This window comes from Suricata suricatta, chromosome 8 (assembly GCF_006229205.1).
Source record: "Suricata suricatta isolate VVHF042 chromosome 8, meerkat_22Aug2017_6uvM2_HiC, whole genome shotgun sequence".
Taxonomy (NCBI): domain Eukaryota; kingdom Metazoa; phylum Chordata; class Mammalia; order Carnivora; family Herpestidae; genus Suricata; species Suricata suricatta.
Genome location: NC_043707.1, coordinates 71047139 through 71061463, shown reverse-complemented (window position 1 = coordinate 71061463; position 14325 = coordinate 71047139). Strand labels below are relative to the sequence as shown.

The following is a 14325-nucleotide window of genomic DNA, read 5'->3' as shown; positions in this document are numbered from 1 at the left end:
GATCATAGTCTGTTTGCCAAGACTTCTCATATTTTATTTTGATTAACCAACTTGCCTAGGGTTTATTCTCTTCATGACTATACAAATATACTTAATTTAAAATAGGACAGGATACAAAAATGCCACTAAAAATTAATAACCAATCTCTATTAAAATATTCTATATACATTTTTCTGGTGAGCTGTCTTTAAAGACCTCCAAGTATCTTTAAGATGGTTTAATTCTTGATTTTTTAAAAAGTTTTCAGATTATTTTAATCTTGATTAAGCTGACACTGTAAGATTTTGATGAGCCAAAATTAAGAGTCAGACATTTAACCAACTGAGCCACTCTGGTGCCCCAAGAAAAATAATTTTTAATAGCGCATAAAAAATCTGCATTCTGAGATATTCCTTTATAGAAGATATCAATAGAAATGTGTTCATAGATGAAAGCACTCTGAGAAATAAACTAAGTAGAAAGCACCATTACCCACAATAAGAAGTCATGAGTTTCAAATAGTATAGCCATTTAAATATTTTGGATAAAAAAGGGAGGGCCTTCTATGAAAAGAACATAAAAATACATGGAGAAATGTGTGTCATTTTTTAAAACATAAACAAGTCAGAATTGCCAATTCTCATTGATTTTTGAAACTTTATTTATATTTTGGTCTTAAAAAAATCATTTAATTGACTTCTGTAAGAAGGGAAAGCACAAAAATTTGCTAAAGATCAGATCCACACAAATCCTCATGAAGATTTCCTGTGTAGCCTTCATTAATGCAAATCTTTGTGAATGTTTCATTCTTACTGTAGATCCTGAATCTGTTTTACAATAAGGAAGCCATAAAGTTTTAATGGAACATTCATTACAAACTATAACATTTCTATTAAAAGGAAAGCTGGGTAATACAAAATATGAAAGAATCTGAGAAACAGGCAATCTGTTGAGGCTTAGTATACATTATTTGTAGTTTTGTCATTAATTCCAAAGAGCACATAGCACATGTGTGAGGCACAGTAATCCTCTCCCTTATTAACCTCCCTGATTTAAAAACTGGTCGTTTGTAAAACTGGACCAATTATTAAACTATCACTTGCCTAATTAACCACAAGTCTATTACAAAGCATTTTGTTAGTGGTATGAACAACTATAGGAGGATGGAACTTTATTGAAAATGGGCTTTGTTAAGCTTGTCAACTCCTTCGGTAACAGGGGCTGTGCTGCCACTTCAACTGTTAATTAGATGTTTAATGCCTCATGGAAAAAGATTGAAGGAAGCAAAACTAAAATATTCTCTAGGTACTGTAATATTTCATTTGCTAAAGTAACAAAGGATAGGACAAAATTTAAGAGTTATATGCGTTCCAACTTTTCACTCAGGAATTCTTCTACACTGTCTGTGTTCCATTTGAGGATGCTTAGTTCTTCAGCAATGTTCCCGTTGTCGTCCAAAAGCTTTAACACAGGGTCCGAACCACGAACATACTACAAAGAAGAAGGATATCATTATCTGCTTACAAGAGCCTTCTCAGCCTCAACCCAAATCCAAGCCAATCAATCCAGTTTAACCCAATAAAACTAAGGTTCGTAGATAGTACATCACAGCAGGCTTTATGGGATTAAAAACAAACAAACAAAAAAAACAAACAAGAGAAAAACACCTGTTGGTAGCAAGGTCATTTGGGAATTAAAATGATTAAATGTAATAAATATTCCTTGCATACACAATACTCTTAACACCTAGAGGAAGAGGCACAAAGGTTCCAAGTGGGAATGATTTCAAGTAGGCTCTGCACACAAATTATAAGAATTCTGTACTGGATTTTAAATTTTAAGAAATCCAATGGTTTTTTTTTTGTTGTTGTTGTAATTAGTTTATGATGAGGCTGGATTCTGAAACTTCAGACCCATTAGTTGATTCTAATATTTTGACAGCAGAGAAACTATAATTCTGATCAACACTATCAACAAACATGATCCCAATTCGTTATAAAATCAATCTCCATTGCTAAATTAAGCAGAACTACATGACTAAAAATGTAGCAGTGATGATGAAAGTAGCTCTTAGACCTTCTTTCAGCAATTTATGCACTTTAGTTTTAGTTTTGTGAATTCTAGAGCTGGAGACCAGTTCCGATGTGATTACCAGCATTTGGTATAATCTCAACCCATTTGTGGAGTTTAGAAATATAGGCTGTCAACGTTCATGAGTCAATAACAATACTACATAACCATTCTTGGTTAGATTATCTACAAATTCTTTTAAAAAATGACTATTCAAAAACTCATCTTAGTCTACAAAAGAGATAAAAATTTATGTAGAATGTAGTTGTAAAAATCCTCAACAAAATATCAAATCTAACAACGTATTAGTGAATTAGATGCCCTGGCCAATTTGGATTTATTCCAGGTATACAAGCCTGGCTCAACACTTGAGAATCAATTAATGTAAAATATCACCCCAAATAGGCTAAATAAGAAAAATGTATCAGTAGATGCAGAAAAAGGCATCCAGTCACATGCTTCAACATGAATGAACTTTGGGGCCATTACACTAAATGAAACAAGTCAGCCATGAAAGGAGAAATACTGCATGATTCAACTCCTATAAAGTATCTAAAGTAGTGAAAATCACAAAGTAGAAGGTTGGTTGGCCAAGGGCCTGGAGGAGGAGAGGAAAATTAGTATTTTATGGGTATAGAGTTTGTTTTGTCAGATGAAAAAATTTTAGAGATCTGTTGCACAACAATGTGAGTATACTAAACTGTTTTTATAAAAAGTTAAAATGGTAAATTTAATGCTATGTATTTATCACAAAATTTTAAAAAGCAGGCTAAAGATATCAGCAGATTTACCAAAGAAGATAAACTGATGGCAAATAAGCTTATGAAAAGATGCTCAATTAGGGAATTGCAAACTAAAACTATGATACAGTACTATATGCTTAATAGAATGGCTAAAATGCAAAGCACTGACAATACGCAATGCTTGTGAGGATGTGGAGTCACAGAAAACTCTCATCATAACTAGTGGGAATGTAACATGATACAGGCCAATTTAGAAGACAGTCTGGAAATTTCTTACAAAGCTAAACAGGCTTTAGTATATGACCCAGCAACTGTGCTTCTAGGTAATTACCTAAACAAGTTCAAAACTTATGTCTACACAAAAATTGTCCAACAGCTTTATGTATAACTGCCAAAAATTGGAAGTGACCAAGATGTCTTTCCCTTGGTAAATATAAAAAGCGCTGGTACAATAGAATATCAGTTATTATTTATTGTTAAAAAAGAAATGAGCTATCCAGTTATAAGAAGATATGGGATACTGTACATTAAGTCCAAGGAGCCAATCTGAAAAGGCTACACACTGTAAGCTTTCAACCATATGACATTCTGGAAAAGGGGCAACTATGGAAATCGTAAGATCAGTGGTCACCAGGGGAGTGGAGTGGGAGCAGGGAGGAGGTATGAAGAGGTAGAGCACAGGAGAGTTTTAGGGCAATAAAATGACTCTGTAGGACACTGTAATGGTAAATACACGACACTACATATATTTGGCAAAACTCTTAGAACTACACTTTGGAAAAAATAAACCCTAATGCAAACTACAGAATTAATACCACAGAATATTGGTTCATCAATTATACCACACAAATGTACGATATTAATAAAAGAAACAGGGGTGGGGGCAAGGTGTGAGTAGGGAAGGAGTGTATACAGGAGCAGTGTACCTTCTGATCGGTTTTTCTGTAAGCCTAAAACTGCTGTAAGGTATTACAAATGGTATTCGAATATTTTAATTCAGGAGAAAATATTGGGGAAAAAGAAAGACTCCATTAAAATCGTCTTACCTTGATTTGTAGTCCTCTGAAGAGTTTAGGTTTATCACTCCTGACAAAAGCTTAAAAAAGAAAAAGATTTCAATTGTTCAGTTCCAAACTCAAGCTAGTTACAAAGATTAATACAAAAAGTACAAATAAACTCAACAGAACATTAGATCTCTACAAAAAAAAAAACTAAGGAAATTAAAACCTGTAAATGAGTGGAAAGACCTATTATTCAATGGGAAGAATATTTTAAGATGTTGTTTCAAACTAATCAAAGCCTGAATTCTAATGGGATTCCGAGGGCTTGACAAAATGGCAGTAAAGCTCTGTGATAGGAGTAAATGTGTAAGAAGTCAGGGTAGTTTAGAAAAAGTGAAATATGGGAGAATTTGTTCCATTGTTAAAATACTATGTGATACTGATACAGAATAGTAAAACAGATTATGAAATCTAGAGTGATTCAAATATCTGCATAAGTTGTTTAATATGGTAAAACTATCAAGTCAGAGAGGGAAGGAGAGAAAGATTGTGTATGTGTCTGGGGGTGCATATGTGAATTATTCAGAACACTGGAGGGGTGCCTCCCATCCTTGATTTTGGTTCAGGTCATAAGCTCATGGTTCATGAGATGGAGTCAGTGCAGAGCCTGCTTGGGATTCTCTCCCTCTGCCCCTTCCCTGCTGGTGTGCTTGTGATCTCTCTCTCTGAAAATAAACTTAAAAAACAACAACAAAAAAAACAAAACAAAAAACAAAACAAAAAACAAAAAACACAAACCCAAAACATTGGAGAAAACTGTTCAACTAGATATAGGCACCTGTTTTTCTATCTTATATCTAATATAAGATATATAATATATATTATCATATATCAATCTATATGGATCAACATTTTCAATTCATTCAACAAATATTTATTGCATCTCTAACTGTATGCAAGACAACAGAGATAAAGCTATACAAAACTTGATTCCTGCTCTTATGGAGCTTACAGTCTGGTGAGGAAGAAAGATGTTAAACAAGCAAGCATGTGATTTCAGCTGTGAGAAGCAGTAGAGGATTAGAATACTGCCATAGTATTTACCATAGACAACCTGAATATGGAATATAAAACAGACAACTTGAATATCATGCCCATAAAGGAAAAGCTTTACTGATATGCCTCTATAAAAATGAAAACTTCAGGATAGCTAAACACCACACACACAAAATTAAAACAGTGATATACCTAGAAAAATAATGTCTAACATGTAATGTAAGAAAGAGTTCTTATTAAGAAATGCATACTAGGTGGAGAAACGAACTGGGGCCAGGAGCATGTCATGTACAAATGGTCAATAAATATTTGAAATTTTTCAACCTCACTAAAAATCAAATGTCAAAACAATGAAGTACCTCATTCAGAGTGACCCGAGACAGGGTGGAGACAAAATTTCCTGGGGGTTGGTTGTGGAAGAAATATAAATGGACACCTCTTTCCAGGGAAGTACTTAGCAAAATGAACCTGAAGTCCTAAAATGCACATATTCTTTAAATCTGGAAGTCCCTTTCTAGGTTTTTCTTTATCCTGAGCAAATAATTATACAGTAATGTAAAGATCTACAATATATAAAGGTCCTGCCAACCAAGTCTAGAAATTTGGAAAAAAAATCTAAACTTCCAAAACTACAGGTTAAGTAAGTTAACATGGACTATGCAATACAATGCATCTAATCATTAAAAATTAGTGACATTGAAGCAAACTCCCATTTGGAAAAAAGGCCAGAAGCATATATAAAATCTTAAAAATTAAGCCAGCAAATATAAAATGACTGGCACAATATACAAAACAGTTAAAAAATGTTAACTATTACTTAATAGGGGGTTATATCCGGAGTACAGGGTTTGGGAAGTTTTAAATGAATGCTTTTCTTCTTTTGGGTTCTATATTTTGTCAATTTTTCAATACTGATCATGTTAAATTGTTCAAGTTAAATTTAGAATACATTTTTCTAAAATACAAGTGAGCTGTCTCATTTAGATGCTTGTTCTTATATTTTATGGTGATATACATGATTTTGAAAACATTTTTTGGGACACCTGGGTGGCTCAGTTGATTAAGCATCTGACTTTGGCTCAGGCCATGATCTCCCAACTTGTGGGTCTGAGCCCTGCATTGGGCTCTGTGCTGACAGCCTGGAGTCTGGAGCCTGCTTCCAGTTCTGTGTCTCCCTCCCCTCTCTGCCCCATCCCCCCTCTACTCTCTTAAAAACGAATGTTAAAATTTTTAAGAAAAACATTTTTTAAACTTAGAATTAACTAGCAATAACAAGTACTATACACATTTCATTACGAAGGTTTTTATGTACTGCGGGGGACCAGCCCACGCACCAGAGTCTAAGGGTCCCTGAGTAGGGGGTTGGTGTTGGCGCAATATCTGTAAGAAAGGAGACAGATAAAGTGAATGGTGGCAAGATTGCACTTTACTGTGATGCTTAGAATCTTTATATACCATAGGTGATTACATCATTTTTCTAATGATTACATTGTTACTTCCAGAAAAATTATTTCCATGGTAGCAAAAAACAGAAAATCAAAACAGAAATGAGGTGCAATACAGAAGATCAAAAAACATAATTCATCACTCAAAATACATCAGCAGGGGTTTGTTTTATGTATATAGTAATATTATTAACCGAAGCTTATGACAAGGCTATTTTTTCTTAAAGGTGAACATCATGATTTACGGGTAAAGTGCCCCTGACCAGGAAGGGAATTTCAATCTGAAAATTTGCCCATTCACCGAAACTAATTAAAGGTCATAGAAAACTAACTCCAGTCTCTAATCCATCATGATCAAGAGGTCATGTGCACATTCTCTAAAACAAAGGAAAGCAGGACCCAACAAGCCATATGACACTGTACGCTCAGTCTCCCAGGAGAGCGACTCAATCCCGATCCTCAACTGAGGGACCTCACTTGCTTGCACCAGGGTCACACTTTCCAGACAAGCTGGAGATATGCGCGTTCCTCTTGGTGACTTACAGTGGGATCTCAACAGGTCTTTTGGCTGAATGGGCTCCTACAATGTACCTGCATTTAGGCCACTAAAACAAAGAGTGGTAAATAGTTTTTCTTTTTAAGGTAAAGAACTTGTCAGAAAAGACTCAGATATCTGTATTTCCCCTACAAAATGTAGTCCAGAATAAAATCAATTGTTAGTCTGCTTATTAGAATTTCTTCTCTATTAACTTCATCCTTTAGGATTTGTCCAAATATTCTGTAGACTCCTGAATCCCCAAACAAAAACGATCTCATGATATCCTGTTGCATTTTATATCACCCCTAACTCAAAGTGTGTTTTCTACTGCCTAAGAAACCGCTCTAGGGAAAAGGACTGGTTTTTTTTTTTTTTTTTTAAAGGTTTTTTTTTTTTTTTTTTAATTCATTTCTTTATTTAGAGAGTGTGTGAGCAGGGGAGGGACAGAGAATCCCAAGCAGGCTCCCCACTATCAGCATAGAGCCAAAGCGGCGCTCAATCCCACAAACCATAAGATCATGACCTGAGTTGAAATCAAGAGTTGGACACTTAACTGACTGAACCACCCAGATGCCTGGGGGAAAAGGATTAATCTTATTTACTTTTTGTATCCATTTAATAGAGCCTAGCACATTTAATAGTGTTCACTTATTCAATATATTTTTAATAGGCTGAATTAAATGAACAAGTTTAAATTTAATGTCACTAATGACTATTTTCATTAGTTCTTTGCTCTTTGCTAAGCACAGATCTATAAAGCTTCTTAATTTTGAACAAGGGGAATATCTGTTAAATACTCTGTAGTAGCAAGTCATATTTTACAAGCTGTGAATTAATTTAATATACTATACTTTTATGTACACACGGCACTAGGAATGGGGTATGACTAGGAATGACTGTATAAGAGACTTGCAAAGACTTCATCGTAACTTAATTTCTAATTTACTTTCTGCTCTTTTAAAAATAGCTCAATAATAGCAGGTGGAAGATTCCTAAAGAAATCATCATTCCATTTCTGGAAAATGTGTTTTCATTGTTTTGGAGAGGAATAAAGCATGTATATGCGCACAAGTGCACAAGTGGGGGATGGGTAGAGGGAAAAAGGGACTCTTAAGCAGGCTCCATGCTCTAAGTGGAGCCAAATAGAGTGCTCAATCCTACAGGTCTGGGACCAGGACTTGAGCCAAAATCAAGAATTGGAGGCTCAACCTGCTGAGCCACTTGGGCACCCCCAGAAAATGTCCCTATGCCAACTTATATGTCAGTTATAAAGGCAGTTTTGTGACTAATCCCTTAAAATGACCAAATATACAGAAGTCATAAGAAAACACATGAAGTATTTTAGCTTTTCACTCTGGATTCTTATCAGCATGTCATTTATGCAGCATCCCTGTAAAAAGAGCTAATTTTTTTTGGCTATACATCATTACTTGGAAACCTGTAGGACTCTTATAATTCAGAGTTAACGATAAACAAAATCTTTGTTTCAAAAAGAAGATAAAATTGGGGATGATGGGATAATAGGAAAGATAGTCTCGAAGTTAAGGAAAAATGCTTGAATTAATGTATTTTCAAAATAAACAAGTAAAGAGAAGAACAACTAGTTTAAAAAATTTGAGAAGAGAGGTACAAAAATGAAGACGAGACAAACTAAAAATATGACTTCTTAGTCCAGAATGATAGCCAGAAAAAGAATGTTTGAAGACTATGAATTCATTAGGAATAGATTAGCCAATGTAAACACAGGTATTTCATCCAAATTCCATTTGTCAAAAATAGGGGCACCCTTGAATTAGTTAAGTTTCATAAATCCATTCATCCACTCAATAAATATTTGAAGTCCTCTTAATATGAGGAGCAGTCTTAGATAGATTCTGGGCATATTAATGACTAAAAAATTGTGCGCTTTAAGGAGTTCCTAGTTTGGTAGAGGCAAAAGACCAATAAACCAAATAAATACATTATAATGTTAAATAATGGAAACTGCATAAGAAGATAAAGGAATGAAAAATTCTATCTAAAGGCCACACAAAAACAAGGTTTGACCTAAAGTTTGAATGAAGAGCAGTTTGGCACGAGAAGTGAGAAGGGGCCTAAGTCAAAAGGAACATGCAGTACGTGCAAGGACTTCAAAGGTCAGAGTTCAGAAAACTGCAAAGAACTAGAGATGGACACTAGAAAAGAGAAAGCACGCTGTGGTGGGTCTTCTATATGATGCTACTGAGTCTGACCTTTATTCTGTATGTGATGGGGAGCAATAAAGGCTTGAGCCACAGAAATCACATGTCTAATGGAAAAGGTCTTTCTGGTAGTTGTGTAGAAGATGCAATAGAAGAAAGAAATGGGAACAGTGATACCTAGACCATATATAACAAGTAACTAATCCTTCTGGGGAAAGATGCCAAAGGCTTGATTAAAATCCTAGAGAAGGCCAAGGGAGTGAGATTTGAAAGTTCTTAAGGAGAAGAGACAATTTGGTGACTAACTGCATATAAAGTATGAAAGAAATGAAAGGTTAATCATGATTTTTGTATTTTATGCTTTTGCTTGGTGATATTGTCATTTGTGGAAAGAGGACTGAAGATGGTATACTCTCAGAAGAGGGTTCACTTTTCGGACATGCTGGGTTTAAGGTCTTTCTACCAAAATGGGGGCTGCAGCCTGCAGGATTATTAGCAATGAAAAATCTCAGGATCCACCCCCACATGTACATTCTACATTTAACAAAATCGTCATATGATTCACGTACATAGGCTGAAGGTACCTATGAGACCACACAACCAAAAATGTCCACTTGTAGTCAGAAATGTGATTTCTGGGGCAAACTGGGTGGCTTAGCTGGTTAGGCATCGAATTTGGGCTCAGGTCATGATCTCACAGCTTGTGGGTTTGAGCCCTGCGTCGGGCTCTGTGCTGACAGCTTAGAGCCTGTAGCCTGCTTCTGACTCTGTGTCTCCCTTTCTGCCCTTCCCCATTTGTGCTCTGTTTCTCTCTCAAAAATAAATAAACATTTAGGGGCGCCTGGTGGCTCAGTTGGTTGAGTGTCCGACTTCGGCTCAGGTCATGATCTCACGTTTGTGGGTTTGAGCCCCGCGTCGGGCTCTGTGCTGACAGCTAGCTCAGAGCCTGGAGCCTGCTTCAGATTCTGTGTCTCCCTCTCTCTCTGCCCCTGCCCGCTCATGCTCTGTCTCTGTCTCAAAAATAAATAGAACATAAAAAAAAATTTAAAAAAAAGTAAACATTTAAAAAATTAAAAAAAAAAAAGTGATTTCTAACAACAAAGGTGTGACCTAAAGATACAGATTAGGAGTCATCAGGTAAATACTATAATTGGAACTGAGGGAGTGGGACATTCAAGAGAATAAGAAAATATAAAGTTAGCTCCTGACTATGACTAGTATTTGAAAGGTAGATGGTAGATGAGATGCCAGGAAAGGAGAATGGAAAGCCTGTTAGATGCAGGAGACACTAGGAGGTAAGAAATTCAAACAAATGAAGTGAAGACAGTTTCAAATGTTAAATCTTATTTAACTCTAACAGTTAGTAAAATGGTAGAAAGAGAAGCCAGAATGTCATAGGTAGAAGAATGGCATGAATAAACAATTTTGTGTATTATGAATCAGGCTGCATCATAACTGATGTTACTGATTTAAGCAGTTTTTTTAAACATGGTTAATAAGAGTACAGAAATGCCTGATGGTTATTAACTGAACTTTATTAGCTAAAAAGAGTATACGATACAAAATACCTACCATTTAGTATCCTTAGTACTGAAATAGTGCTTGATAAGTAATAGTAAGTACTGAAAATACTAAGTATTCATAGAAGCAGTGAATGGTTATCTTAGTATGCATGTGGCACCAACAAGTACCAAGTGATTTATGTGTGGTACTTAATCCTCAAAACCATCTTATAGGGTGGGTATTACATTACTTAAAAGTTTTTTCTGCCTCCAAAGGTATATTATTTTTTTAAAAATTAAAATCAGAGGGAGAGGGGAGAGAGAGAGAATCCTAGCAGGCTCCACACTGTCAGTGCAGAGCCCAATGGAGGGCTCAAACTCATGAACTGCGAGATGAAGAACTGAGCTGAAATCAAGAGTTGGACATTCAACTGCCCCTAAAGGAATATGATTCTAATATAGAATTGGCAAACTATGGTCTGAGGGCCAAAGGCTAGCCTGCTACTTTAGTAAGTACAGTTTTACTGGAACAAAGCCACACTTACTCATTTAAATACTGTAGAATGGCTGCTTCCATACTATAAAAGAGTTCAATAGTTGTAGCAGAGAACTTGTTGCTTGTAAAGATGAAAAATTTTATTATCTAACTTCTCACATAAAATTGGGAAAATTAACTTTTTTTGATATCTGCATATGTTTAATATTGTATGACTCATGTTTGAGAAGGAAATGTCCTTGGTACTTATGCTATCACGAGTGATAAATCATTAGGTCCACAGGGCCACTCCAAAGTGACTCCTACCCTGGGGAGGGGTGAGATAACCCCTGCTTTTTGGAGCGCTTGGAGCTGTGCCCAAGAGGCTAACTGCAGACAACTAGGATGACTGCTGGCCCCAACCAGCGATGAGGCCACGTCAGCTACAGCGGGATCTCTAACAGCACAGGAAACAAGTCCTGTGGGCGACTGCAATCAGCCGTACAGAAGGCAATCACAGCTAAACCATAATAGGTGGACACCCACAGTCCAGAGGGGACACAATGGAACCCCTGATTCTGGTTAAAAGAACGAATTGTACTACAGAGCACCCCGAGACCACTTCTATACATGGTTACAGTTTTTAAGGCCAAAAACTGTAGTTGATTTATCTAATATACACAAATATAGAGTAAGACAAAATGAGGAGATAGAGGCATATGCCCTAAATGAAAGAACAAAACAAAAATCACAGTGAAAGAGCTAAACGGAACAGTTAAAATATGCCTGATGAAGCTTTAAAGTAATGGTCATAAAGATACTCCCTGGAGTAGATGAACACATTGAGAATTTCAACAAAGAAAATATAAAGAGTCAGAATTGAATTCAATTACTAAAATGAAAAATACACTAGATGGAATCAACAGATAACAGAATGCAGAAGATTGTATCAGTGATAAGGAAGACAAGGTAATGGAAAGCAACCAAACTAAACATCAAGAAGATTAAGAAATGAGAACTGGTTAAAGGAAATATGCAACATCATTCAGGAATGCCAGAAAGAAAAAAAAAAAAAAAGGACTCAGAAAACTTCTTAAAAAGAAACAAACATGCAGATACAGGAAGAATGCAGAGCCCCTAACAAGATAAACCAAAGGAAGTCTGCACCAAGATGCATAATAATTAAAAATCAAAGATTAAAGATAAATAATTTTAGGAGCAGCAAGAGAAAACAGATACAATCAGGGAAATCCCACTTTTCACCAGAAAATTTGGCATGATATATTCAAAGTGCTGAAAGGAAAAAAAACCTTCAATCAAGAATACTCAGTAAAGTTATCATTAAGAATAAAAGCATTTGACAAAATACAATATCCCTTCTTAATAAAAACCCTCGAGAAAGTTGGGATAGAAGGACCTTAAACATTATAAAAGCAGTTTATGAAAAGCCCACAGCTAATATCATCCTCAATGGGGAAAAACTGAGAGCTTTCCCTCTGAGATCAGGAACATGACAGGGGTGCCCACTCTCACCACTGTTGTTTAACATAGTGCTGGAAGTCCTAGCATCAGCAATCAGACAACAAAAGGAAATAAAAGGCATCAGAATCGGCAAAGAAGTCGTCAAACTCACTTTTCACAGATGACATGATACTCTACATGGAAAACCCAATCGACTCCACCAGAAGCTTTCTAGCACTGATCAACGAATTCAGTGAAGTCTCAGGCTACAAAATCAATGTACAGAAATCGGTACAGAATCTTCTACACCAATAATGAAGCAGCGGAAAAGAAAAATCAAGAAACTGATCCCATTCACAATTGCATAAAAAAACCATAAAATACCTAGGAATAAACCTAACCAAAGACGTAAAAGACCTGTATGATGAAAACTATAGAAAGCTTATGAAAGAAACTGAAGACACAATGAAATGGAAAAACATTCCATGCTCATGGATCGGAAAAATAAACATTGTTAAAATGTCATTATTACCCAAAGCAATCTACACATTCAATGCAATCCCCATCAAAATTGCACGAGCATTCTTCTCGAAGCTAGAAAACTATCCTAAAATTCATATGGAACCATAAAAGACCCCGAATAGCCAAAGTTATATTGAAGAAAACCAAAACGGGAGGCATCACAATCCCAGACTTTAGCTTTTACTACAAAGCTGTCATCATCAAGACAGTATGGTATTGGCACAAAAAGACACATAAGCCAATGGAATAGAATAGAAAACCCAGAACTGGACCCCCAAGTGTACGGCCAATTAATCTTTGACAAAGCAGGAAAGAGTATTCAATGGAAAAAAGACGGCCTCTTTAGCAGGAGGTGCTGGGAGAACTGGACAGCAACATGCAGAAGAATGGACCTAGACCACCTTCTTACACTATTCACAAAAATGGACGAAGGACCTAAATGTGAGACAGGAAACCATAAAAACCCTAGAGGAGAAATCAGGAAATAGCCTCTGTGATCTCAATCACAGCAATTTCCTACTCGATACATCCCCAAAGGCAAGGGAATCAAGAGCAAAAATGAACTATTGGGACCTCATAAGGATGAAAGGCTTCTGCACTGCAAAGGAAACAAACAAATAGGCAACCGACAGAATGGGAAAAGATAGTTGCAAATGACATGTCGAATAAAGGGCTAGTATCCAAAATCTACAAGGAACTCACCAAACTCCATACCCGAAAAACGAATAATCCAGTGAAGAAATGGGCAGAAGATCTGAACAGACACTTCTCCAAAGAGGACATCCAGATGGCCAACAGGCACATGAAACAATGCTTAGCATCACTCAGCATCAGGAAACTACAAATCAAAACCACACTGAGATACCACCTCACACAGGTCAGAGTGGCTAAAATGAACAAATCAGGAGACTACAGATGCTGGCAAGGATGTGGAGAAATGGGCACCCTCCTACACTCTTGGTGGGAATGTAAACTGGTGCAGCCGTTCTGGAAAACAGTGTGGAGGTTCCTCAAACTATCCATAGAACTCCCCTATGTTCCAGCAATAGCACTGCTAGGGATTTACCCAAGGGATACAGAAGTGCTGATGCATAGGGGCACATGTACCCCAATGTTCACAGCAGCAATGTCAACAATAGCCAAAACATGGAAAGATCCTAAATGTCCATTAACCAATGAATGGATCAAGAAGATGTGGTATATATATCCAATGGAGTACTACCTGGCAGTGACAAAGAATGAAATCTGGCCACTTGTAGGAATGTGGATGGACCTAGAGGGAGTCATGCTAAGCGAAATAAGTCAGGCAGAGAAGGACAGATACCATATGTTTTCATCTTAGGTCTAACAGGA

The 14325-nt window shown here is 36.4% G+C and overlaps 1 protein-coding gene across 2 annotated transcripts in view; it reads right to left on the bottom strand.

The window, feature by feature from the left end:
- Nucleotides 1-616: 616 nt before the first annotated feature.
- SELENOF (selenoprotein F) overlaps nucleotides 617-14325 on the bottom strand; it is a 55532-nt gene continuing 41823 nt past the window's right edge. Inside the window, exons 4-5 of one of the 2 annotated variants that reach the window (XM_029946563.1) lie at nucleotides 3839-3888; nucleotides 617-1470 (exon numbers count right to left, since the gene is read on the bottom strand). In XM_029946563.1, coding sequence (XP_029802423.1) covers nucleotides 1339-1470; nucleotides 3839-3888 — 182 coding nt within the window. In that variant the 3' untranslated portion in view covers nucleotides 617-1338. The remainder of the gene's footprint in view (nucleotides 1471-3838; nucleotides 3889-14325) is intronic. The other variant, XM_029946565.1, reaches the window with a different exon arrangement.